Below are 24,384 nucleotides of genomic sequence, written 5' to 3'. Positions count from 1 at the left end.
TCCTACAAACCAAACGGGCCCTTAGCTCCAATACATCAGGGCAGATACATCAGGCAAATATACCAATTGAAGATAGCTGTTAACTTGTTAAGTTTCAGATGCAGTAGGGCAGTTAAGCTGCCCATAAGACTAGAACCCTATCCACTAAAGGAAGTAAATACAGCAAAGGAACCAGATATTTCTTTCATGACATTGGAATAGCCGAATTACTAGTGATAAGTGCTCAAAAGTAACCATTAAAGAACAAATGTCACTATAGCTTTCAGTTATCCCTTTCCACATTCAAAGTAGCAACATTGCTTAACTTTTCCCTAGTTTCCAAAAGAACAATAACAAAAGACAAGGAAAAGAAAAGAAAAACATTCAAAATTGTACTCCATGGTCATGTCCTTATCTCTCCCCTTTTCCTTTTTCACTTTGCAGTCAATTGTCTTCTCTTTCTCTCTTTTCACTGAAGACATCAGCTGTTCTGTTAAGATAAGCCAAAAAAATGGCTCAATAAAGGGTAAAAGCTTTACAGTTTGTATAACCTTTCTCAGCAGCTCTCCATCATCTTCAAAGCCCCAGTAAGATATAGTAAACTAGTGTTATTGGCAGAGCTATTAACATTCCAAAGATAACCCTGCAAGAAGACAATAGAGGAAGACCTCATCAGTATGGAATAAGAAAGAAAGAATCTTCACATAAAACAAGATAATAAGATGCTGATTCCACAAAGAATAGATGCACAAATCAATTGGAACACATGAACTTTCATTGTCACATGCATTGCTTGTATAAAGAAATAGTACATGACCCATTACCTACAACCAATGTGAAAAAAAACAGCTGAATATACGAACATATATGTATATAGATGCATCAAGCAAGGAAAATAGAGCTCAAGAACAAGAGAGGTTGAATCCAAACCCTGTGCTCAGGATGTCAGGATGCACATTATATTCCTTGGCAAAGACAAAGGGGACAATTCCTTGGGGAAGAGCTGCCTGAAAACTCAAGGGCAATGATAAAATTAAAATTTACTACACAAATATTACCAAGAAATGTGGTTTGGAGAAGTTATCAAACACATTTGATCTAGTATTTTCAGACCCTTTTACCTGTACAATGGCAACATGTAAGAGGACGCCTCGCAAACCAACAGCAATTGAGGCTGCAGCCATGACAGCAGGACCTGTGAGGAACCGAACAACCATGGTGAAGGCAGCAACTGAATTCCCACAAACAATGATCCTTGGCTGCAAGGCCATAAACAAACCTGCATTGCCATAACATGATTTTTACCCGATTATTTTCTCAATTAACAGAAGAAGTGAAGCAAGACAGATCTGAAAAACTTCAAGACATACCAAGACTGAACATAGCCATTCCGAGACCCGCATTCGATAGAATCTTAATCGAACCATCTATGATTGCTGGCATCTCAATCTCCCACCTACGAAGCAGGTCAATGGTAAGGGATTAGAGGCTAGAATCTGGTTTACGCAGCTATGGTAATTCACAACTCACGAGCAGTTTATCAGTTTGCAAACCTGAAAGATACTAGAGACCAGGTAAGGCCAATGAGGCTGGAGTATGTGTTCGGATTCCTAATGAGCTTACGCCAGACCATTATCAGAATGAGTCTGGTCATAACACTGGCAGGTGGCATGGATGTAGGTTTAGAGTCTCCATGGACCCCAGCTTTTGGGTGAAGCTCGGCTGTAGAGCTTGAGCCCAGCTTCGACAAGACTGGTCCCTCTCGCTCATCCCGGCCAAACTCTTCATAATCTGATAATCATCACAAAATGGGTATTGACACATGACAGAAGTATACAAAAATAAAGCTTCCAGTTTCATACAACAATAACAAACAAGTACTACCAAAATTAAAGAGTGATCTGCTCAGAAGGACTAGAAAGAACAATCTGAAAACAACCAACAAATTAACCCAGCTCGGGTTCAGTCCTCACAAAAGACAGTTTCTTCATAAAAACAAGAATCCAACGTCCATGGATAATTAAACATACAATCTACAGGAAAAGAGAAATCTGACAAATAAAAAATTCAAATCCAGTTTTAGATGTTCCAACCTTTTGCATGATTACCTGCAGGATGAGCTACACCTCCATGTTGATTACCAAAATCTCCTCCTCTGAAGACATGAATTCCCCCTTCAGAGACTGGGGAAGCACTGGAACTCCAAACAAACATGTGCAGATCTTTCTCCCCACCGATCCCATTGGCCTTCTCCTTGGCCCCGGGTCCGGCCGCCGGAGAAAATATTCCGGCATTAGGTGGCGCTGGATAGCCAACACCCTCCACTGAATTTCCTTGTGAAAAAATCCCATTAGCCCTCAGTGGATTGACCATACCATTGTCCTCATCAAAACCCAAATTCCCGAAATTGGATCGTCTGGGACTTGCACTGTTGGCATTTCTCCCGTTCAGCATGGAATAGAAATCAGTGTGGTTGAAGCTCGACCCTCTTGGTGTTGGATTTCTCGAGGATTGTAGAGAGTAAATCTCTGCATTTGTCAAGTTCGACGGCCGAGGAGTCAAAGAAACGCCAGAGTTGGGTCCATGAGATCGTCGGGAAAATATCTCCGACCGCGAGCTCGTGGATTTCCTCACTGTAACGTGAAGCTTGCCATCTTCGCTGACCTCTGCCTCTGTCTGGAGAGGCTCTTTACCATCTAAGGAGATGATATCAGAGTCAACCCTAAAGGAAATTATCGAACCAGCGGTGTCCGGAAACTGTTCTACGATGAGAAGCCTGGCTCCTCTGTACTCGAACAAGAAGAGCATCAAAGTGTACCAGATTATGCACTGGAGAACAACGATTTGAACCATTAAACTCCCTGACAACTCTCCATACATACCCTTCAGAAGGGGAATGCCCATAACAAGAGTGTTGGGGAGAGCAGAGAGGGAGAAGAGTGTTATCGACCATTCAAGGGAGCCTCTCGAGCTGGCTCTTGACCAGATTGCAAGGACAGATAAGACAATGATCTTCTGAAGCGTATCAGCAGCAATGAAACGTATGTTCATGGTGTATGGGTTATTAGTAGAGATGAAGTGAAAAGAAAGCAGAGGAACAGCGAACAGAGCGACAAAGCGGTTGATGCCGGAACACTGATCGGGGCTGAATATCTTCCACCATTTCACCGAACCGTAAGCAAGGATCATAGCCACATAGAGAGGCACTACGGCCGCGAGAACGTGATACATGTCGGTTCCGGTGATCATTTTGTCCTTTTTTTTACTCAATCAAATGGATTTTGACGGTTCAGAAGGAGACCCAGATGAAGATATGAGCTAAATCCAAAAAACCAAATGGAGATATGGTCTAGTTTTAAAAGAAAAACGACAGGAAAATTGTTAAGATGGAAAACCGTGGTTCAACTCTGCTTTTAACGAGAAACCAAATGAAGTCGCTTTCTAGTTTCTATAGAACCAAAAGATCAGAAAGCGACGAACAGAACGAGCAGTGTTTCTTACAAATGAGCTATCTCAGACTCAGAGATTATAGGAAAGAGACACAGAGTAATCTAGTAGCAGCTACCTAACAGAAAACAGGAGTTGAGAAACAGCACCCTGAACTGAAAACACGCATCGACCTATTTTTTTCAGACATGATAGATATAGACAGAGATTGACAAAGATGAATGGTCTTTAAAAACTCAAAAAGACAACTGTAATAAAGAGCTAGACCATAGCGCCGGAAAAACAGCCGGAAAATTGACTTTCCGGCTGGTCTCAGCGAGAAATAAAACTAGTAAAACCCAGAGAAAGGTGGGTGACTTACGAGTTACGACCTGAGACAAGTGTTATATTTATGGATCGTTAATGGCAGACAAGAATTAAAAGTAGAGAGATCTTTTGAAATGCTTTCATGGATTTTCAAAAACTAATGAAAAAGCAGCTCTGAGAAGATCTTCGAAGACCCAACACATAAAACTGAAATGAGAAAGGAAAACAGGGTTTGGTAATTGTTACACGTGTCAATTCCCTTAAATTATATTTAAGGTTTTTTTTTTACAACTATTAAGTGTTGAACGTGTCAATTTTGTATGATATGCTCCGATTTTTTTGTAAAATTGTATACATTTTATGTCCATAAAAATTATTTTTATTATAATATTTACCTTTATTTTTGTTTATGAATATAAGATTTTAGAGATATGCCTACATATTTTTATAAATTTTTTATACTTTTGTGTGGTTTTATTTTTTTAAACTGTTATAATATAATTACTATTTAATTATGATAATAAGGATTTACACATTTGATCAAGACGTTGAATTGTTGACTCGCAACCACACATAAAAATAACTCTATTTTTATGTTGGTTTTAAGTTTGTATTTTATATTTATAATTAATAAAAACAAAAATTCTTTATCACATTTATTTTTCTTTAATATAGTTAATTATATAAGATTCAATGAAAGAATGAGAATAATACCTAAATATAAGACATAATGAAAAGGAACTGAATGAGAATAAACCTATTCGGTCAAAATACATTTTGTGCACCCACAATTATAAAGTGATCAAATTCAAAAAGTAGGGTTATTCTAGTCAATAATAGGATTCAATTAATGTTAATGGGACTTAATATCTTAAGTATAAGATTTAATGAGAGGAAGTTGAATAAGGAGAAAAGTGTGTTCAAATTACATTTTTGTCCTTATAATTAGGGGTGTTCATGGTCCAATTCGGTGTGGTTTGGAGAAGATCTCTTATCAAACCAGTAAATTACAGTTTGAGAAATTTCTAAACTGAACCAAACTATTTTGGTATGGAAATCAAACCAAACCAAACCGTTCTATTACGGTTTGTGGTGCGGTTTCTAATACGGTTTGGGGACTTTAGACCATTCTATGGTTCTTTTGGCCTTAACCCAATTAGAAAGCCCAAATATCTTCCCTAAAAATTAAAACCTAAAACTTTTATTATTATTTTATTATAAAATAAAGTGTTCATTATATATTTATAATTTTATGCATTCCATTTAGATATATTATATATAATGTTTATATATCATATATTCATATTTTATATATGTATATAAACTTTTGGTTTATGGTTTATGGTTTGGTTCGATTTATAAAATTCAATAAACCAAATCGAAACTGCAAACCGCAATTTAGAAAATTCTCAAACCGAACCAAACTATTTATAGCTATAAATCGAACCAAACCACAAATTCAGTTTGGTTTTACAGTTTGATTCGTATAATGAACACCCCTACTTATAATTAGAGAGCAACCAAATTTAAAAATTGGGGTATTTTAGTCAAATAAAAGTTTCATACTCTCATTCATATTTTTAATAGTAGTATAGATTCACATCGCCATTAAATATTAATGACAAAGTTAAAATGTTGATTTTGCCCTTCCGTTAAGTAAAGAAAAAAAAAAATTGTGCTTTGGATGTCAGAGAAGTATTGTTAGAAAAAAAAGTCACCAGAGAATTAATCCTTCCTATGAACTACTACCAAGAGAGTTCGAAAGGGAAAAAAAAAGGGCCCCTTTCAAACTTAGATTTAGTTCATAATCTTATTATTCTGTCTTAACAAGGGAAAAAAATGAGCCCCTCTCAGACTCAAATTCAGTTCATAATCTTATTCTCGTCTAAGTCTTCTAAAGAAGTAAAAGATTCAGAGAGAAAAGGAAATGAGCATGAACTTAAAAAGTTGGAGTTTCTTGTTTCTTGTTGTCTCTAGAAATGGAAAATAAAGGAATTAATAGAACAAAGCAAAATCGAGTACAAGGACTGCGTTGGGACCAATGGCCTTAACTAAGAGGGGTGAATTAGGTAGAGAATCAAAAATTGATTTTCTTGGAATTCAATCCGATTTCTTATACTCTTGACAATCAAGACACAACAGGAGTTTTAGGATAGGTTAATTTGGTTCAGCAGTTAATCAAGAAGTTCCTATTGAATTAACCTTATTGCTGAATAAAAAAACCTATAGCTACAAAACAAACAGACAATGTAGAAAGAAGCAAGAGCTGCATGGGTTAGCAGTCAACAATTAAGAGCAATAACAATAAAGAGTGCTAACAAGAAGATAATAACTAAAAAATAAAATGAATTGTTAGGAATTGTAGCTTGTTATATTGGTTAGTGGTTCTACATTAATAAAATAAATCAACAATGAAAGCAAGTAATTGTGGAAAGTAATGTGTAATTAAAAGTAAATTAACACAAATATAAATGGAAATTGCACCTGGTGGTGTGTGCCTTAATAAGCAGCTAAAGAGAGAGAGAGAGAGCGCAACCATAAAAAAAGCAAAGAGAATGACCTATTGTTAGACAGTTTTGTATGCCCTTACCTTTAATCAGAAAGATGTACTTTATAAGTTTATTGTAAATGAATAAAAATGCATATTTGATTCATGTTCCCCTGGTATGTTTCTGTGCAATACCCTTAAACTGGACACTTAATGAGACTCGTATTAGTTTAGAATGTTCACAGCCAGTGGGTCAGTTTGGGGAGACCTATCCTGACAAGGCTGACACTGTGGTGCCACCAAGTCAGTTGAGGTGGCCTGTCTCAGCTGCCAGGGTGAGACCCTAGGCACATACAGTGTAGGATTAATTGAATCTATGAACTTGACCAGATTTCCAGTATTGCCCTGAACCTTGGAGATTGATGGGCAAAACTGGAAAGTTACTCCCGACCCATAGACTCGATTATGATACTGCACTAGGTGTCGGATTGGGCTGTCTTTGATGTACCATTCAGTGAGATCCTTAGCGGGGGTCAAAACCAGGGTATGTTGGGACAGTCCGAGAATTCATTTGAGTGGGTGATCATAGTGGCAGGATCAGCCCCTTTGTCGGACAAAGGTAATTATCGGGGATGCACTCTCACTGATGGAAACCAAGACTCCCGGCAGCCAATTTCAATCGTTGAGATTTGTTTTGCAAAGTATATTTTATATAAGATATAAAAGTATATATATTATGGTTTCTAAAAGGTTTGCAAGAAGGTTTTAATTCCCGGGATCCATATAAGTAGAGAGTGCAACACTGTTCCTTGCAGCCGAGGGAGAGGTCCTCTCTTGTCGGTCAGTGTATGATCATTATGGGCTGAGAGGTTAAGTGTAAGACCATTGAGGATAATACCTAATGGGCTAATCTTGCATCTACCCACAGTCCCTGGGTGTTACAAGGTGGCTTGGCCCAGGGACCACTTAGGGTAAGTGTTGGGCCCATAGAGCCCATTTGATGGGTTTCAGGGGGTGCACTGTCTATAACAGTGTATTCGGCCAGGCCTTGTAACAAAGGCTAGGCCGAACCCATGTGGCTGATGTATAGATCAATGCTTGGGTCCCACGCCATACAAGGAAGCCCAACTGGGCAGTAGTTAGGAAGGTTAGGTGAGCACATAAGCTTAATGGGCCTAAAGCCCATTTCGAACTGGGCTATTTTATTAGTTAATAATGGGGCGAATTCTGAGATGGATTAGGAGAAAGCTAATCTAACCTGCAGATAAGATAAGGGTTTATCCCTATCACCTAAAAAAGGTCTTATCCAAATATGATTTGGATAAGCAACTCCTAATTGAATTAGGAGCTGATCTTTTAAGTTAACAAAAGAATGAGGGGGCAGCAGCCTTTAGAAGACACACAATCAAATTTTCTTCAGTGCTGAAATCACAAGAAGAGATAATTCTGCACCTTGTGAATACTCTCTTGCCGCCTCCCTGTTATTGCCGCCCTGTTTGCTAGTTCGATCTCCAGTTGTGAGAGAAGTCAATATTCGATCTTGACATCAGTTCTTTGAGAAAGAATTGATAGGAAGCTGTGTTCACGTGCCATCCTACTGATTATTGCGAATGACAGAGTTCTTGGAGAAGAACACTGTTGATTCTGCTCCATCCTGCACTACGCCATATTCAGTGGGAGCAGTCTTTGGATCCTTCCTTGGGCGTGAACACCTTCATTGGGAGATACTATTTCTTTGTATCAGGTGTAATCCTCTCCTACTCCTTTTGGTTCAGATCTGGTTCAGTTCATGGTTCAAGAATGATCCTTGAAAATATGATTTTCTAAAATAGGGAATGCAATTCCCAGTTGAAGGGAGAGAAAAATAATTTGAAATTCGCCCCCCTTATTCCGTAATCTTTGGGCGTCCATACGATGAATCTCTCATCCCTTCACCTACTACTACACAAGGATAAATTAGATATTGACCAACTATCAAATCTACAATCAACTTGTGATTCAATCAATGGTCAACTACTACTAGAATATCAAGGATAAAACTAACTACTAAATACTAAATGCTACTAGAATGTAAATGAACAATAAGCAATGGTCAACTACTACTAGAATATCAAGGATAACCCTAACTACTAAATACTAAATGCTACTAGAATGTAAATGAACAATAAAGATAAATAGTAGAACAAGAAATATGGTCAGTAATGTTAGAGCTTAGTAACTGCACTAGTTGACCTTGTATCTTGCATATTAAAATAAAAAGAAAAAAATAAAGAGTAAATATGTAAGATCTCAAGGATTCAAGTACTACACTTATGAGAATATTAGCACAAAGAAAAATAAACTAGAAACTTGAAAAGAAAAGAAAAGAACACAAGGTATAAAGGATTTTCATTAACCAATTGAACTTCCTAGGCACTAGCCAAGCCTTTTACATTAGTAGGACTTCATGGGTGCTTTCAATAACCAAACCGGTTAGAATGGGTGCCAACAAGACCAAAACCAGTAGGGCTTCTAAGTGTTTGCAATACCTTGTAATTGGTCTTAACATGGGTCTCAACAAAACCTTAGTGGTGCTCAACAAGTTAAACACATACCTGCTCAAATATTCTTAACCTCTTTAGCATAAGAACCTGTTTATAGCAAGAACAACTGCTCAATAGGCAGATATATACAATATAAGCTCAACTTAAGTTGCTAGAGCTTCTCAGAAATGCTCATCTCAAGGAGAAAGATCCCAATAGAAAGTCTTCTCAAACAAGCTTATCTCTACCATCGATGAAGCTCAAAGATCTCCTCCTAAAATGACTCTAAAGCTAAACTCCTCTATTTATAGAGGATTTGAGAGCAAGTGATCATTTTCTATCTATTAGAGGGATTTACCTCTCTTTGGAAATTATTCAAATTTTCCTTAACATCATAGAAGGATTTCCAAAATTAAAATAGCCGATAGAACCTTTAAGCGATCAAATATTCTTCATAGTAGTTTGTTTGAGTAGTTGACACATCTTTTTTAAGTGGTTAACACATCTCCTTAGATTGGGCATTTTGCATGCCTCAACTGTCATAGTTAGTCGACACATCTTCCTATGGTAGCCATCTGCTTTTCACAATCCTTGCAATGCATGCCTTGGCTAACATAGTTAGTTGACGGGTAGTAGTTAACTACTTCTCACAGTCAAGTCCAATTTACCTAAAAAATAACCCAAACACTTAGAAACCTTAGAAAATCAAGTCCAAGGTTTGGAAACATTTTCATTGGCTTTTAATAAGTATTTTCTTGATTTTTATAACTTGTTTAAACTTAGGAAAGCCAATGAACCAAACCCAATAAGGATTATGGTTTCTAAGGATAATTTACTAAGTTCAATCTTGTTGAGCATTTATAGGTTGTATAACATAACTAGTATACATCAAGATTCTAGAAAATAAAAAACAATTAAGTACAACTTGATATAGTGTTCTTTCTTCCTTGTTAATATGTTATAGTAGATCATTCTTTAGTAGCTCCAAAACCTTTTAGTTCTTCATTAGCCTTGATTCTTGATATACTTGGAGTTTCTTCAACTAGAGAGACGATGATGATGGTGTAGATGAATATTATAACATAGGCAACCAACTTAGCAAAGCTTCCTCTTCATCAATTGTAGCATTTTAGTTTTTAATACTCAATTAGTATAAAAAAGCTTATTAAAGATTGTTGTACACTTAGATACACCATTAATACTTCCAATGAGTTTGTTATCATCAAAACTTATAGGGTCAATAGACTAAAATGATATAGTGAAACTAAAAAACAAAAGCATTTAAGCACTTTTCATTTGTTTTTGTTTAGTTAATTTAATTTTAATATTTTAGCCTTTCACTTTTTGTTGTTTTTTGTTTTTTAAAAAGTGATTCAAACCTTATCAAGCATCTTATTTGTTATATAATGGTAGTGGTGAGGATTTGTTCAAGCTTGAGTGAACACAAAGGGGAAACTAATCACCTAACTTTTAATCCCATTCCCACCATTGCAACCACAATAATTAAAGGTAAGTTTAGATTTGTAATCATTGTGTTGTCTCTTCCTTGGATCTTATTTTTTTCCTTCTTAAGATTTTAGACTGATGGTGTTATTAGCTCTGAATGTTTAGGTGCAAGTCTCTTCACCTCTAATAAAAAAGTGACCTTTCCTAGTTATAGCCTAAGATTATTCTTCATATTACCAACCAACAGGTCTTGTATGCTAAGTTGCAAACTATATTGCGATGAAGAGATCCCACTAATAATGAAAAGAGTATGTAGATTCAGAAGACAAAAAAAAAGAAAGGTGTTTATTATGTAGAATAAGAGAAAAACTAAACTCTGCCCATGGTTTATTTGAATATTTGAAGAATAATGAAGGGAAAATTGACATTCCAAACAAGATCAAAATGGTATTTTCAATCATAAAAGGATAGTTTTGGAATTTAGAAAATTTATATAAGTCACATGGCATCACATGTAAACGGACTGTAACGGTGTGCTAACGACAAACGAGAATTTTATCAATTGTCAGAAACATAGGGGTAGTTTTAAGTATTTTACCCTATATTGCTTTTCTTCATTGTAATTTAAGCAATTAATAAAAAGAAGATTGAGTTGTGTTTGTTGTTGATGCCCTCGTAGTGTAGTAAGTAGCTCTTAGGTCTAGTCCAAACTAGCACAATACAACATTGAATGGGTTTTTGGATTCATACATGGACAAATCTCAAAAGCCATGCAATAATGTCGTCTGCCCCAAAATTGAGCATCCATTTTCTCTTTAGCCTGGACAACCTTTTTGGCGCTGGCAGAGCTCATCAGAAGCTTTTGTAGTCAGAGGCTTGGACTCCTTGTACCCGGCCTTCTAGAAATGTGTCCCAAGAGAACCACCCTCTCTTCTATCCGATCCATGTTGAAGCCCATCGAGGAAAATGATGCGCACGTCCTCATCCAATGACCAAAAAAAACCATGAGAGCTCATCAATAGATTGATCTATAATGCATTATAACTGCCACGGTTATCAACAGAACGCGAAACAACGTACTTCTCATGTTTTTGGATGCCCTGAACGGCGACCGGGTCGGAGATAGAGTAACCGACAGGCGCGATTCTTCTCGCAATAATCCTTTAGCTCCTGATGCACCAAAGCGAGTTCTTCAAAATACGGCATAGGCTAAGACTACGATGTAGTTTAAACATCCACCAGATCAGGCTCAGACTAAGTCTCAAGGCACACATGCTGCTTCGACGAAACCCTAGAAGATTACAGTTGCATAGTTGTGGTTTCCCTGCATGTCTCAGACGTTCCATGATCAACAGGCGTAGCCCCCTGCTCGTTTTCAGATTCAATAACAATATCCACGTAGGACTACTAAGGCAATATAGTAGCAGTCCTGTTGTCGTGCTCTTCCCCAGAAGACTGCTCTGGTACAGCAACAGAGGGAATCTGTTCACACCCATTTTCACTAATCGGACTTCTAGGGGGCTTCTCCGACACAGAGGGCCCACGCTCTTGCGCTTCCTCGGCTTCGCCCACCGGACTCCTAAGGGGCTGATCCTACAGGGGGGAGCTCTTGCTCTCGCCTAGGTTCACCAAGGATAGAATCAACAGCAACATCATCCCGATCAGCACACATCTCGACACCTGTATCTTCTGGGTGACTTCTACCCCTCGGAAGGGGGCTGCAAGGACCTCAAGTCTTCCACCAAGCGCCTAACCACAGGCGCCATTGAAACATCCGCAAAATCCACATCGCAAACCCCCTACGACAAAGAAAACAAGATGCGATTAGTACAAATAAACAGAACATACTAAAGAATCAAACAAAAATCTGAATCAAGCATACCTCTTTACCCACATTTCCCTCAAATGAAACTCGTGGGATTTCATCTTCGGGGTGAGTCTCACTAGCATCTACCCGCTTCAACACAAAAAACTGCAACAACACAGTCAGTACGAAATAATAGAACAAACGATAATACAAACATGAACTGAACAAAAGCTATAGAAACGTACCAATCCAGAACTCTTCGACTCCTTCCTCCGGGGACGGGGAGCCATCTTCTTCACTCACCCACCGGTGACCGGAACGGTGGCCACTGCAACAGGAGGGACAGGCACCGTCCATTGTACCGATTCCATACCTTCCCCCTCCCCAATCTCAAGAGAAGGAACCGGAAGATCCTGTTCAAATCCCTCACAACGCTCTTGTGGAGCATTTCCAGCTGACTACTCCTCTGCCTGTGGTGCAGGGGCACTAGAGAGAGATTCTGATTCAGCACATGGCCCCAGTACTGCTGACCAGAAAGAACGAGGCACCCTCGTCATCCTGCACCTCTTCGTGGTAGTGGGACGGCTGTCTTCGCCCCAGTACTCTAGAGAGACACTGATAGACCCAGAATGTCGTTGCGTGCTCCCTAAGAAGAATCCCAAGTTCCTGGATTGACTTGATCAGCATCTGTTCAGCAAACGGCTAGCTATTTGTTGAAGTTCTGTTATTTCAGTTTCTGTTATATTTGTCATGATTTGAATTTGTCAGCATTACCATGACTTTGTCAAGGTCAGTTAGTATTTAGGAATAAATTGTTACATGAATTTGCTTTGAGTCTGTTTCCTAGATTTCAGGTCAGTAACTAGCATTTAGGAGTAAATTGTTACGTGAACTAGTATTCATGTAATCACTCTAGGTGGAATGGGCAAACTGAATTATTCTCTCTCAATTGGTCTATCTTTCACCAAAAGAAAGTCTTATTTCTAGTTTGCCTTGAATCTAATTGGGACCTAACATTGGTATCAGAGCCACAATGGCAACCAACAAAGAGCGAATTGAAATATTAGAGCAAGGGTTGGGAGGCTTATAGGATGAAGTGCAGCGGCTTAGGCTTGGAATGGGCGATCGAATGCAGCGGATTGAGGAGTCTTTGAGGGCTCTTTCTGACGCGTTTCTCTCCTCAAAAGCATCTACGACTTCGCACTCAGTAGAGCGGGGTCAGACGCACCGGCACCAACAGGATGAAGCAGACAACTACCGACTGAACGTTCTTCCTCTTCGAGCCAAAATTGAGTTCCCACGGTTTTCAGGGGATGATCCAACATAATAGTTCAATTGTGTAGCTCAGTTCTTTGAATTTCAGAGAACTCCGGAGGAGCAAAAGGTGGGCTTGGCGGCTTTTCACTTGGAGGGTGAAGCGAACCAATGGTGGCAATGGCTGAACCGGACATACAAAGAGGAAAACCAGACAGTGACGTGGTCCATGTTTTCTGAAGAGCTCTGGGCTTGATTCGGACCAACGGATGGAGAAGACTTTGATGAGGCTCTCTCTCGTGTAAGGAAAACTAGGTCGCTTCAGGACTATCAGCGGGAATTTGAGAAATTGGGCAATCGGGTACAAGGCTGGACTCAAAAAGCTCTTGTTGGCATGTTCATGGGAGGCCTGAAATCAGAAATAGCCGATGGTATCCACATGTTCAAACCCAAGACTTTAAAGGAGGCAATTGGGCTGGCACGGATGAAGAACGAACAACTCGCACAGCAGCGGAGGTTTGCCCGACCAATTTCCCAGTACCTATCTCCTACAAAGGCCCCTCAAGTGCCGTGGACCTCGCCGGTCACCCCTAAACGCTTGAGTTGGGAAGAAATGCAAAAGAGATGAGCTCAAGGTCTCTGTTTCGGTTGCAATGAGAGGTTTACTCCTGGCCATAAATATCAAGGCCCGCAACTCCTTCTCCTTGAATGCCACACCGACAATCAATCTCATGGTGATAGCTGTGTGGGTGATGGATCGCTGCTAATCGGGGAAGAGGAGCCAGAAATATCAATGTATGCAATAACAGGATGGACCTCACCACGGACTATGCGGATCACAGCTACAATTGGGACGCAAGAGGTAATAGTATTAATTGACAGCGGCTCCACGCACAACTTTGTAAGTGATAGGATAGCTGATTCTTTACGGCTGCCAGTAGTCCCAACCAAGGCATTCACAGTCCATGTAGCTAATGGAGAGCGACTCCTCTGCCAAGGGCGATTTGATAAGGTACCAGTAGTCTTACAAGGAATTCCATTTTAACTTACATTTTATTCACTACCATTGGCTGGGTTGGATATGGTTTTAGGAATTCAATGGTTGGAAATGTTGGGGTCCGTACTTTGTAATTGGAAGCAATTGACAATAGATTTCAAATGGGAAAATCAAGCACACAGACTACAAGGAAATCAAAACGGGCTTCAAGCTACTTTTTTAAAGACTACTACGAAGGAACACCGCCAAGGTCAGATGGTTTTTGCAATTTATGCTCAAGCCTTAGAAGAGTTTCAGTGGGACGACGTTCCAACAGATATGCTGCAACTATTAAGAGAGTATGGGGACATCTTCCAAGAGCCCACCAAGTCGTCGTCGTTAAGGGAAATCAACCATCACATTCCTTTGAAAGAAGGGACACAATCCATCAATGTTCGTCCATACCGATATGCTTATTTTCAAAAAGCAGAGATCGAGAAGCAAGTGCAAGCAATGTTGGATATGGGAATCATTCGACCGAGTACCAGTCCATTCTCCTCTCCCGTTCTGCTGGTGAAGAAAAAACATGGGTCCTGGAGGTTTTGCACAGATTATAGGGCACTAAATGCAGCCACTGTCAAGGATCGATTTCCAATTCCATCAGTGGACAACATGCTGGATGAATTACATGGAGCGGCTTACTTCATAAAACTGGACTGACGGGTTGTCGAAGCCCTCAAAATTAATGCTAGTCCCACAATAAAATTTTTGTAGTAATAGTGGTACTAGGTCGAATCCCACAGGGAGCTAGGGAATAATTTCTTAGCCGAATGCGGAATATAATAGAGTGGGAAAATTAAATAATTAAAAAATTCTAAAAGAACAAGAAAGCAATAGCAATATCAAACAAGAGAAATCAGTATTACCGAATTCTGATTCAAGGGATCGAATTAATCAATTGGTCATCGATCATAGGTAGACTTCGGCAGTCTTGCAATTCAAGCATTTAACCATAGATTTATTAAGATATCCATAATAAACCTTGTGTTTTCCTAAATCAGCTGACCAAACCCAGCATTCAATCAACGCTTATCACTAATCGACTGGGTACGATAGTGTTCCATATCAATTAGTGATAGCATTAAGCTTTGTGAAAACAGTTAAACCAAAATAACAATAATTGAGATAACTGCAATTATCGAATCTTGTTCCATTGATTCCCTTTATGTTAAAACATGTCAATACATTGGTCAAAGGCTGCCACGAACAATTGACCCAGAAAGATATTAACCTAATTGCTACTTGTACCACTATTCGTGACAATTACGGATCACCGAACCATGGATAGAAATAGGAAAATCAACATTAATTAATTTGTCAGACTAATTAACATTAACATCCATTGAGAATAAGCACAAGAATCAACAAATACTTGAATTAAAAAAAGCAAGAACTTGAGTTAAATACAGAACCTCACGATGACACAATCAAACCTCCCCCCTTGAACTAGAAAAGAAAAGGGTTTAGCTGCTCATGATTTTCGAACCCTCCAGGCTTTGCTTCTTAGTAGGCCGAATTAATCTTCTTGGTAGCTTGAGTTGCTTGATGCTTGATTGAGGGATTGTTGGATTGATGCCTAAAGCTACTCCACCCCCCCCCCCCCCCCCACCACCTTTATATAGCTTTAGGAGGAGGGGCTCTCTCCAACTCTCTTTAGGAGATTAACTTTAAAATTAGAAAGTCCTAATCTGATCTACTTCTATCATATCCTATCTAGTAATCACAATCTCTTATCTTTTTAGGATTACAATTGAAATTTAAATCTTATAGGATTCTTCATTCTTAAATTCGAATTGGGCTTCTTTAATAACTTGGGCCGCTATAGGACTCTTCTGAGAATTTGGGCTTCAGCTATGGGCTGGGCTTTACAACAAAATTGTTCCGACTTCGGGTCCGATTTTGACCTCGATGCAGACCGAATCTGTCAAAACCCAAAACATGAGAGTTGCGGGCATTTCTATTATCTTTCCAGTGAATCTTGAATCATCCAAATCGAAGTCCGAGATCGAGGGTTATGCCCATATTACTGAATGATGCCGAAACTATGCAAAATCATCCGATTAGCCTTGTTTTCTTCCAATCACCTTCTTGCTTGCCCTGAATCGAAATACAAGAGTAATGAGTCCAATTGAGTGCTAAATTAATGTAAAAGAATGAATATTTGGGGATAGAAATATGATACTTTTTGTTTTCATCATGGACCTTCGAGCGGGTTATCACCAGGTAAGAGTCCACGCCCCTGATATTTCGAAAACTGCTTTTAGAACTCATAATGGGCATTTTGAGTATCTGGTTATGCCTTTCGGCTTATGTAATGCCTAATCCACTTTCCAAGCTATTATGAACTCTATATTTCGTCCACACCTCCGCAAATTCATATTGGTTTTCTTTGATGATATATTGATTATTAGTCCTACCTGGGACTTACATTTGAGTCATGTACGTGATAGACAGTCTTTGTATGCCCTTAGCTCCAATCAGAATGATGTACTTTTGACATTTATTGTAAATGAATAAAGTGCATATTTGATTCATGTTCTTGTGGTTTGTTTCTATGCTATACCTTTAAACTGGACACTTAATGAGACTCGTGTTAGTTTAGAATGTTCATAGCCAATGGGTCGGTCTGGGGAGACCTATCCTGATAAGGCTGACATTGATGTGCCACCAAATCGGTTGGGGTGGCCTGTCTCAGCCGCTAGGGTGAGACCCAAGGCACATGCAATGTGGGATTAATTGAACCTTTGAACCGGACCAGATTTCCAGTATTGCCTTGGACCTTGGAGATTAATGGGCAAAACTGGAAAGTTACACCTAACCCCTAGACTCGATTATGATACTACACTACGTGTCGGATTGGACTGTCTTTGATGTACCAATTAGTGAGATCCTTAGCGGGGTCAAAACCTGGGTATGTTGGGACAGTCTGAGAATTCATCGAGTGGGTGATCATAGTGACAAGATCAACCCCTTTGTCGGACAAAGGTAATGATCGGGGATGCACTCTCTCTGATGGAAACCAAGACTGTCGGTAGCCGATTTCAATCGTTGAGATTTGTTTTGCAAAATATATTTTATATGAGATATAAAAGTATATATATTACGGTTTCTAAAATGTTTGCAAAAGGTTTTAATTCCCAGGATCCATATAAGCAGAGAGTGCAACACTGTTCCTTGCAGCCGAGGGAGAGGTCCGCTTTTGTCAGGCAGTGTTTGATCATTATGGGCTGAGAGGTTAAGTGTAAGACCATTGAGGGTAATACCTGATGGGCTAATCTTGCATCTGCCCACAGTCCCTGTGTGTTACAAGGTGGCTTGGCCCAGGGACCACTTAGGGTAAGTGTTGGGCCCACAGAGCCCATGGATGGGTTTCAGGGGGTGCACTGTCCATAACAGTGTATTCGGCCAGGCCTTGTAACAAAGGCTGGGCTGAACCCATGTGGCTGATGTGTAGATCAATGTTTGGGTCTCACGCCATACAAGGAAGCCCAACTGGGCAGCAATTTGGAAAGCTAAACGAGCACATAATCTTATTGGGCCTAAAGCCCATTTCGAATTGGGTTGATTTGATCAGTTAAATAAGAGGTGAATTCTGAGATTGGATTAGCAGATAGGATTGGGTCTTAACCCTATCCACTTAGAGAGTCCAGATCTAAATGATATTAGGAGAAGGTTGATCCAATCTGCAGATAAGATAAGGGTTTACCCTTATCACTTAAAGGGAATTCTGATCCAAATATGATTTGGATCAACAACTCCTAATGGGATTAGGAGCTGATCCCTTTAAGGTTATAAAAGGAGGAGGGGGCAGCAGCCTTTTGACACACTTCACATCTTGGCTTCAGTGCTGAAATCACAAAAGAGAGAATTCAGCTTTACTGCGCAATATCTCTCATCGCCTCCTTCCTGTCGCCGCCATTTCTGCCAGTTTGATCTCCTCTTGTCAGTAGGAGTGATCAAGATTGGATCTTGATATCAGTCCTTTGTGAAAGGGCTGATTGGAAGTAGTGCTCGCGTGCCATCCAGCTGATTCTTGCGAAGGATCTGGTTCTTGTGAACAATGCTGTTGATTCTGCTCCATCCTGCATTACACCATCTTCAGTGGGAGCAGTCTTTGGTTCCTTCCTTGGGTGTGAACACCTCCATTGGGAGATATTATTTCTTTGTATCAGGTATATCCCTCTCCTACTGCTTTTGTTCAGATCCGGTTCGGTTCTTGGTTCAAAATTGATCCTTGAAAAATATGATTTTTCTAAAATAGGGAATACAATTCCCAATAGGATTGAGAGAATTTTTTTTTGAAATTCGCCCATTCTATTCCGCAAGATTCAGGCGTCCATACGATGGATATCTCATCCCTTCATAAGCATGCTCATCACAAGCTTGCCAGTCAGTTCTATGGCCCTTTTAAGATTGAACAAAAACTGGGCAAAGTGGCTTATAAACTGTCTTTACCTTTGGAAGCCAAAATACACCCTGTTTTTCATGTTTCACTCTTAAAGAAATTTGTTGGGACTCCCTTACCTGCTACTGTTGAGTTGCCACCACTTTCTGATGAAGGATTTATCCAGATTGAACCAGAGAAGATTTTAGATGTATGTTGGATAAAGCAGGGCTCTAAGTTCTTACAAGAATATTTAGTTAAATGGAAACAATTGCCCATTGAAGATGCTACTTGGGAAACTACAATGCTTCTCCAAAAACAATTTCCTGCATTGAACCTTGAGAACAAGGTTCCTCCGGGCAGGGAAAGTATTGATAGACCCAGAAGGTCGTTGCGTCCTCCTAAGAAGAATCCCAAGTTCCTGGATTGACTTGGTCAGCATCGGTTCAACAAACGGCTAGCTATTTGTTGAAGTTCTGTTATTTCAGTTTTTGTTATATTTGTTATGATTTGAATTTGTCAGCATTACCATGACTTTGTCAAGGTCAGTTAGCTAGTATTTAGGAATAAGTTATTACATTGATTTACTTTGAGTCTGTTTCCTAGAGTCTAGGTCAGTAGCTAGCATTTAGGAGTAAGTTGTTACGTGAACTAGTATTGATGTAATCACTCTAGCTGGAATGGGCAAGCAGAATTATTCTCTCTCAATTGGTCTATCTTTCACCAAAAGAAAGTCTTATTTCTGGTTTGCCATGAATCTGATTGGGACCTAACAGACACCAGGTTGGGAAGGGTTTTCCCCTCTTCTTGTTCGGCTGCATGACTCGGTGGTGGGGCCATCACATGGCAGGGATGGGGATCAGCAACTATAAAAGGTTGCAACCAACTAGGGCTGTTCATAAGAAGGCCCAACCCGACCAAACTGACCAACCCGGACCGGCCCAACCCGAGTCGGCTGGGTTTTCATCAGCACCGGTCGGTTTCAGGTTGGACAAATTCATAAATCGATATATCGGGTCGGTTTTGGTTTTCTTGTGTGAAAATCGAAATCGACCCGAATTGAATTGAACCAATTAGTCTTCTAGTTCGGTAGTTCCTACTTAACTAGTCTTCAAGTTCCTACTTAACTAAATTGTATCTATCCTAGTTTCTAGTCTTTTACACCCATTAGGCAATTACAATTAGAATTAGGTGTCATTTTTTACCTAAATTGTATCTATCCTAGTTTCTATAGTCTTTTACACCAAATAGGCAACCCATTAGGCAATTACAATTAGAATTAGGTGTCATTTTTTACCTAGATTAGAATTTAGAAAGTTTCTTGAAATATAAATATTTCAGCCTTCTTTCTATAAAACAGTTTGACTTTCTATTTTATAGATAACTTTTGTCTTCTATTAGATTTAGGTGTCCTTTTTTACCTAAATTGTATTTATCCTAGTTTCTATAGTCTTTTACACCAAATAGGTAACCCATTAGGCAATTACAATTAGAATTAGGTGTCCTTTTTTACCTAGATTAGGATTTAGAAAGTTTCTTGAAATATAAATATTCCAGCCTTCTTTCTATAAAACAGATTGACTTTCTATTTTATTGATAACTTTTGTCTTCTCTTCTATTCTCTAACTTGGTCCGCCCCCCTCAAGTCCTCAATTCAAGACATCATTTGATTTTTGAACTTGGCTCTCCCAGCTCTCCCATCTTCTCAAATAAATTTCCTTCTAGTTCTAGGCTTCTCTGTCCTTTTTGTACAGGAGTAAAACCGAAACCGACCCAACCCGACTCAAACCGACCAGGTCGGTTTTGCCTATCAGTGGGTCAGTTTCGTTTTCCACCTCAGGTAACCCGACCAGGTCGGGTCGGTTGGGAAAACCCTAGTAAACCGACCCAACTCAACCCATGAACAGCCCTACAACCAACCAAGAAAAGAGCATAGATAGCTCCAGTGCAAGGACTTGCAAACTTTGACCCTCTTAAACCTGGCTAGAGGGAAGCGAGAAACGCTAGGAAATGCCAGGTTATTTCGGAGATTCCAAAAAACATCCTCACCTTTGGACCACAAAAATTGCAATCCCATATCATCGTAACCGAACTGACGAAGAAGCCTGTCAAGACGTAGGTTGTCACTTGCACCTCCCCGGCACGATCAAGATATGCGATGACTCTAGGCTAGAGGATAAGGTGTGCCATACGAGCGAGAGGATGGGTGGGATCGATAGCGCACTATTGGATGCCATCCTCAGGAACATTGGCACCAATGCATAATGGCATGGAGTGGTGAACAACTTGAACATACAACCTCAAAACAAAACCGTCAAGAGAAGACAACTTCAACTCTATATCTGCAACCCCAAACTACTTAAGACTCTTGGCACCGAGCCACTGCTTTCCTCAGCAAACACCCAAAGACTGTTCTTCGGTCTGATCCCCCTCCAGAGTTGCAAAAGTGACGTTCATAGGAGACAACCGACGGGGAGTAATGCTAAGTTGAAACAGCTCACAAATAAACATGAACAAAAAAGGAGAGAATACATACGAACATTGCCGCTTATAGCTCGGATCCATCATTTGATGAACGGTGTCATCCATTTGGTCAAATAAGTAGCCCAAGAACATCGAGGCCAAGAGAAATTGATATCCATCGACTGCAAGCATAGAGAGGGGAACCAACACCGTGCAAAGACCATAATCCAGGTTATTGGGGAACAGGAACCGAGATGCAACGTACAGGATGAATGCTGCAAGATGACATTGGTGGTCTCCCTTTCAAACCATGACGTCACATGTGCCCTTTCTCTCAAACCAGTATGCTATCCTTGCCTCCAGCGACCACTTCCCATGGGTCGTAGACGCATCCACTTGAGATTTGAATACGTGGATCTCCTCTGTAAGCTCCGCACACAAATCGGATAGATTGGTAGGAAGCAACTCCGCAAACTACAAATGTTGCACAACTACTACTACTCCCACTGGAAGATCCAGTAGAGCGGCAACATCCTCAACGGTGATACCAAACTCACCAAACGCACCCACGAAAGTATGAGCATGGCAGCACCAATGCTCTAGAAGAGACTTCTGACCCCTTCCTTGCTGGGAATATCCATAAAACGATCAATAAAACGAAGAAGACCAGAATCTCAAAGTAACTGGCAGAACATAGGGTTTTCCAAAATGAAGCGTGCCCAACTAGAGTAGTTCACCGGTCCAAAATGAAGCGTGCCCAACTAGAGTAGTTCACCGGTGACCTCGAATCATCAGTTTTCAGTTCATGGCACCGGAATGACACGAAACAACTCAAACAGTCATATAAACACATTAATTCCTTGCCCTCTATGGCATCAAAGTCCCCTCCTTTGCCCCTCGACATTGGCATAGGGGCTAGAAACCCTTTTCACCATCAGCCATTTTTGTAGCCTCACGCTCTAAGAGCATATCCGTAGTATCTACGACTCTGACAAAGTCGACAAAAGGACGCTTAGACTTCTTCTAAGCACGAGGAGCTATTACCATGTATAAGTTTGAAGAAATGAAAGAATGAGGGAAGTTAGAAAGAGAGATGAACTGAACTGAACATAGAAAGTACAACGGACACATAGTAGGAATGCAAACAGAAAGCACAAAATCTTCCCAAGCATTGCCCTCTTATAGAAACCTCACACGAATCTGGAAGTCCAAACGATGCCATGGAAGACTGAATAGAATGATTACCAATCTCCCATAGCCACTCATCCAAAAAGGAAGGCCCATATTAATTATGAAATTACCCCCAAAAAAGTGGGACAATCGGCAGACAAATTTAAAAGGACTGCCATGTCAGCAGGATGCCACTTTACAAAAGTTAACAACCAATCCCAGATCACACGTTGTTCCAAATGTGATTCGACAATTATGCGAGAGACATGAAGTAAACAACACCACACACATAACGACCAATCTCACCGCCATCAATTAGCACGAGAATGCAAAAACCCCCTAAATTCCCCAATTAATTCTTGCAAAAACAGAACAATAGCGAATTAGGCATGCCTACCAACACAAAGGGGCGTTGAAAGCCTTGCCCAAATTTTCAAATCCCCGAACATATTTCACGAATAAAAAGTACTCTACCAAAGACAGGGGCTGGAAATCAAAACCACAAAATCAATTGTCTTTGGCAAAGCATTTTCTATCGAGAAACAAGGGGGCTAAAAATCAAATTACCAAGACATCCTACCCTGTCAACAAATCTCTTGACAATAACAGGGGGTTTGGAAAGCAAACTACTAGCCAGTAGTTGTCTTTTAACAAGCTATTTTCAATCGAGATGCAGGGGGCTGAGAACTTTGCCAAACGACCTAATATTGAACTACCTCTCGATAGAAAGCACCATGTCAAAAGACAAGGGGGCTGAGAAAATCAGCACAACCAATCCAAATGACCAAATAACCAATGTAATTACCCCCCTTGTCAACCAAATGGCAATAAAATATAGCAAAACAGAAATGTCACGCTTACCAATAAGCAGGGGAGATAATAACCTACCCCAACCAGGAACAAGAACAACCACCAGACCCAACACATCGAATACACACCCCAGACCAAGGGACCCCATTCACTATAAGCCACGAAAAATCACAAACACAAGGTGCCACAACATCCACGGTACTCTATACCCATCACCCTATTACAAACCTCCAAAGCAAACCCAACAACGCAAATTCTTATTGGTAAGCTCCCACTTACCAATAAGTAGGTGGGATAATTGTAGGTACATCATGGTCACCACAATGTTAGTATCTCAGAGGATGCGGCTACAAAGGTACCTGTGGCAAGTTCAAGATTCGGCACAAACCTACGATGAGCTCTGAGTCTACACAAGATTGCAATGAACTTAAATCCATCACGAGGTTGCAAAGAACTTAGATTCATTGCTTACGTGCATTGAGCATGAGCCACTATAAGTCTGCGATGAGTTCCAAGCCTGTGATGAGCTCAAGTTCATCGCGAGACAGACACAAGCAAAGAAACACGTGCTTCATTAATAATGCACATGACAGAACGCCTAGTAGGATTAGAAAAGACACGTTAGATAAGAATTAACGTCTCCCACGCCATGTTAGTCTAAGAGACTTGCAAAAGGAAGTAGCATATGCGTATTATGAGAATCCTCAGGTCTCAAGGAAACCTTATCCTTGAGATATCCCATAAGACACATAGCGAAACCCTAACAGTGTTCCCTGACAACTGACACTGAATCCAAGATTCCCTTCCCTAGTGTAAATCAAACCCTAGCGGCTTTCCTTTGTCCTTCATGGAGACCCCCCACATGTTGCCTTACCACCCTATTCACAAGGATAGTCTATTCAGAATCCTTTTATATGAAGGGTATAATGGTCACTTTAATGTCTGAAATTTGATGGATCTTCGATCGAGGGGTTGATGGAGGTTTTGATTATGTCAAGGATATTTGGGTCATGGTCTTTAGTTGTAGCATCTGGTTTATCAAAATGGAATCTTTGATATATGGATGGTGAAATCAAGGAATTTAAGGATAATATTTAGTGTAACTAGTTGTTCAAAGGTTTTGTTATGTCAGAGTCTAATCGAGGCATAGGTATGGTGATATGGCACAATCGTTACCGTTAGCAAGGAATCTTGTAATGTTAGCAGTGGATTTGAGGATGTTTGAGTCGAAATTTGGTCTTTTGGGGTTTTGACATGTTCTGGAGAGAATTG

The 24,384-nt window shown here is 40.0% G+C and overlaps 2 protein-coding genes and 1 long non-coding RNA gene across 5 annotated transcripts; 1 reads left to right on the top strand and 2 right to left on the bottom strand.

Moving 5' to 3' along the window:
• Nucleotides 1–230: 230 nt before the first annotated feature.
• LOC104589522 (putative auxin efflux carrier component 1b) lies at nucleotides 231–3,884 on the bottom strand. 3 transcript variants are annotated; one of them, XM_010247870.3, is made up of 7 exons: nucleotides 2,073–3,884; nucleotides 1,533–1,770; nucleotides 1,350–1,435; nucleotides 1,101–1,258; nucleotides 910–986; nucleotides 531–622; nucleotides 231–451 (listed from the first exon to the last, which is right to left on the bottom strand). In XM_010247870.3, exons 1-6 carry the CDS (start codon nucleotides 3,226–3,228, stop codon nucleotides 556–558), a joined length of 1,782 nt encoding a protein of 593 aa, XP_010246172.2. In that variant the 5' UTR covers nucleotides 3,229–3,884; the 3' UTR covers nucleotides 231–451; nucleotides 531–555. The 3 variants fall into 3 exon arrangements, with proteins under 3 accessions (XP_010246172.2, XP_010246171.2, XP_010246173.2); XM_010247869.3 differs by having other exon boundaries at nucleotides 231–622; XM_010247871.3 differs by having other exon boundaries at nucleotides 231–622; nucleotides 2,088–3,884.
• Nucleotides 3,885–10,867: 6,983 nt separating this feature from the next.
• Nucleotides 10,868–12,609, bottom strand: LOC148802354 (uncharacterized). The gene is made up of 3 exons (XR_016083066.1): nucleotides 12,241–12,609; nucleotides 12,071–12,160; nucleotides 10,868–11,987 (listed from the first exon to the last, which is right to left on the bottom strand). It is a non-coding gene; the product is annotated as an uncharacterized LOC148802354 (long non-coding RNA).
• Nucleotides 12,610–18,628: 6,019 nt separating this feature from the next.
• On the top strand, nucleotides 18,629–19,099 carry LOC104589534 (uncharacterized). The gene has a single exon (XM_010247880.1). It carries the CDS (start codon nucleotides 18,629–18,631, stop codon nucleotides 19,097–19,099), a length of 471 nt encoding a protein of 156 aa, XP_010246182.1.
• The last annotated feature ends 5,285 nt before the right edge of the window (nucleotides 19,100–24,384 follow it).

This window comes from Nelumbo nucifera, chromosome 2 (genome assembly GCF_055504915.1).
Source record: "Nelumbo nucifera cultivar China Antique chromosome 2, China Antique-T2T, whole genome shotgun sequence".
In the NCBI taxonomy this organism is placed as follows: domain Eukaryota; kingdom Viridiplantae; phylum Streptophyta; class Magnoliopsida; order Proteales; family Nelumbonaceae; genus Nelumbo; species Nelumbo nucifera.
The sequence above is the reverse complement of the archived record's forward strand: the minus strand, read 5'-3'. Positions and strand labels throughout refer to the sequence as shown.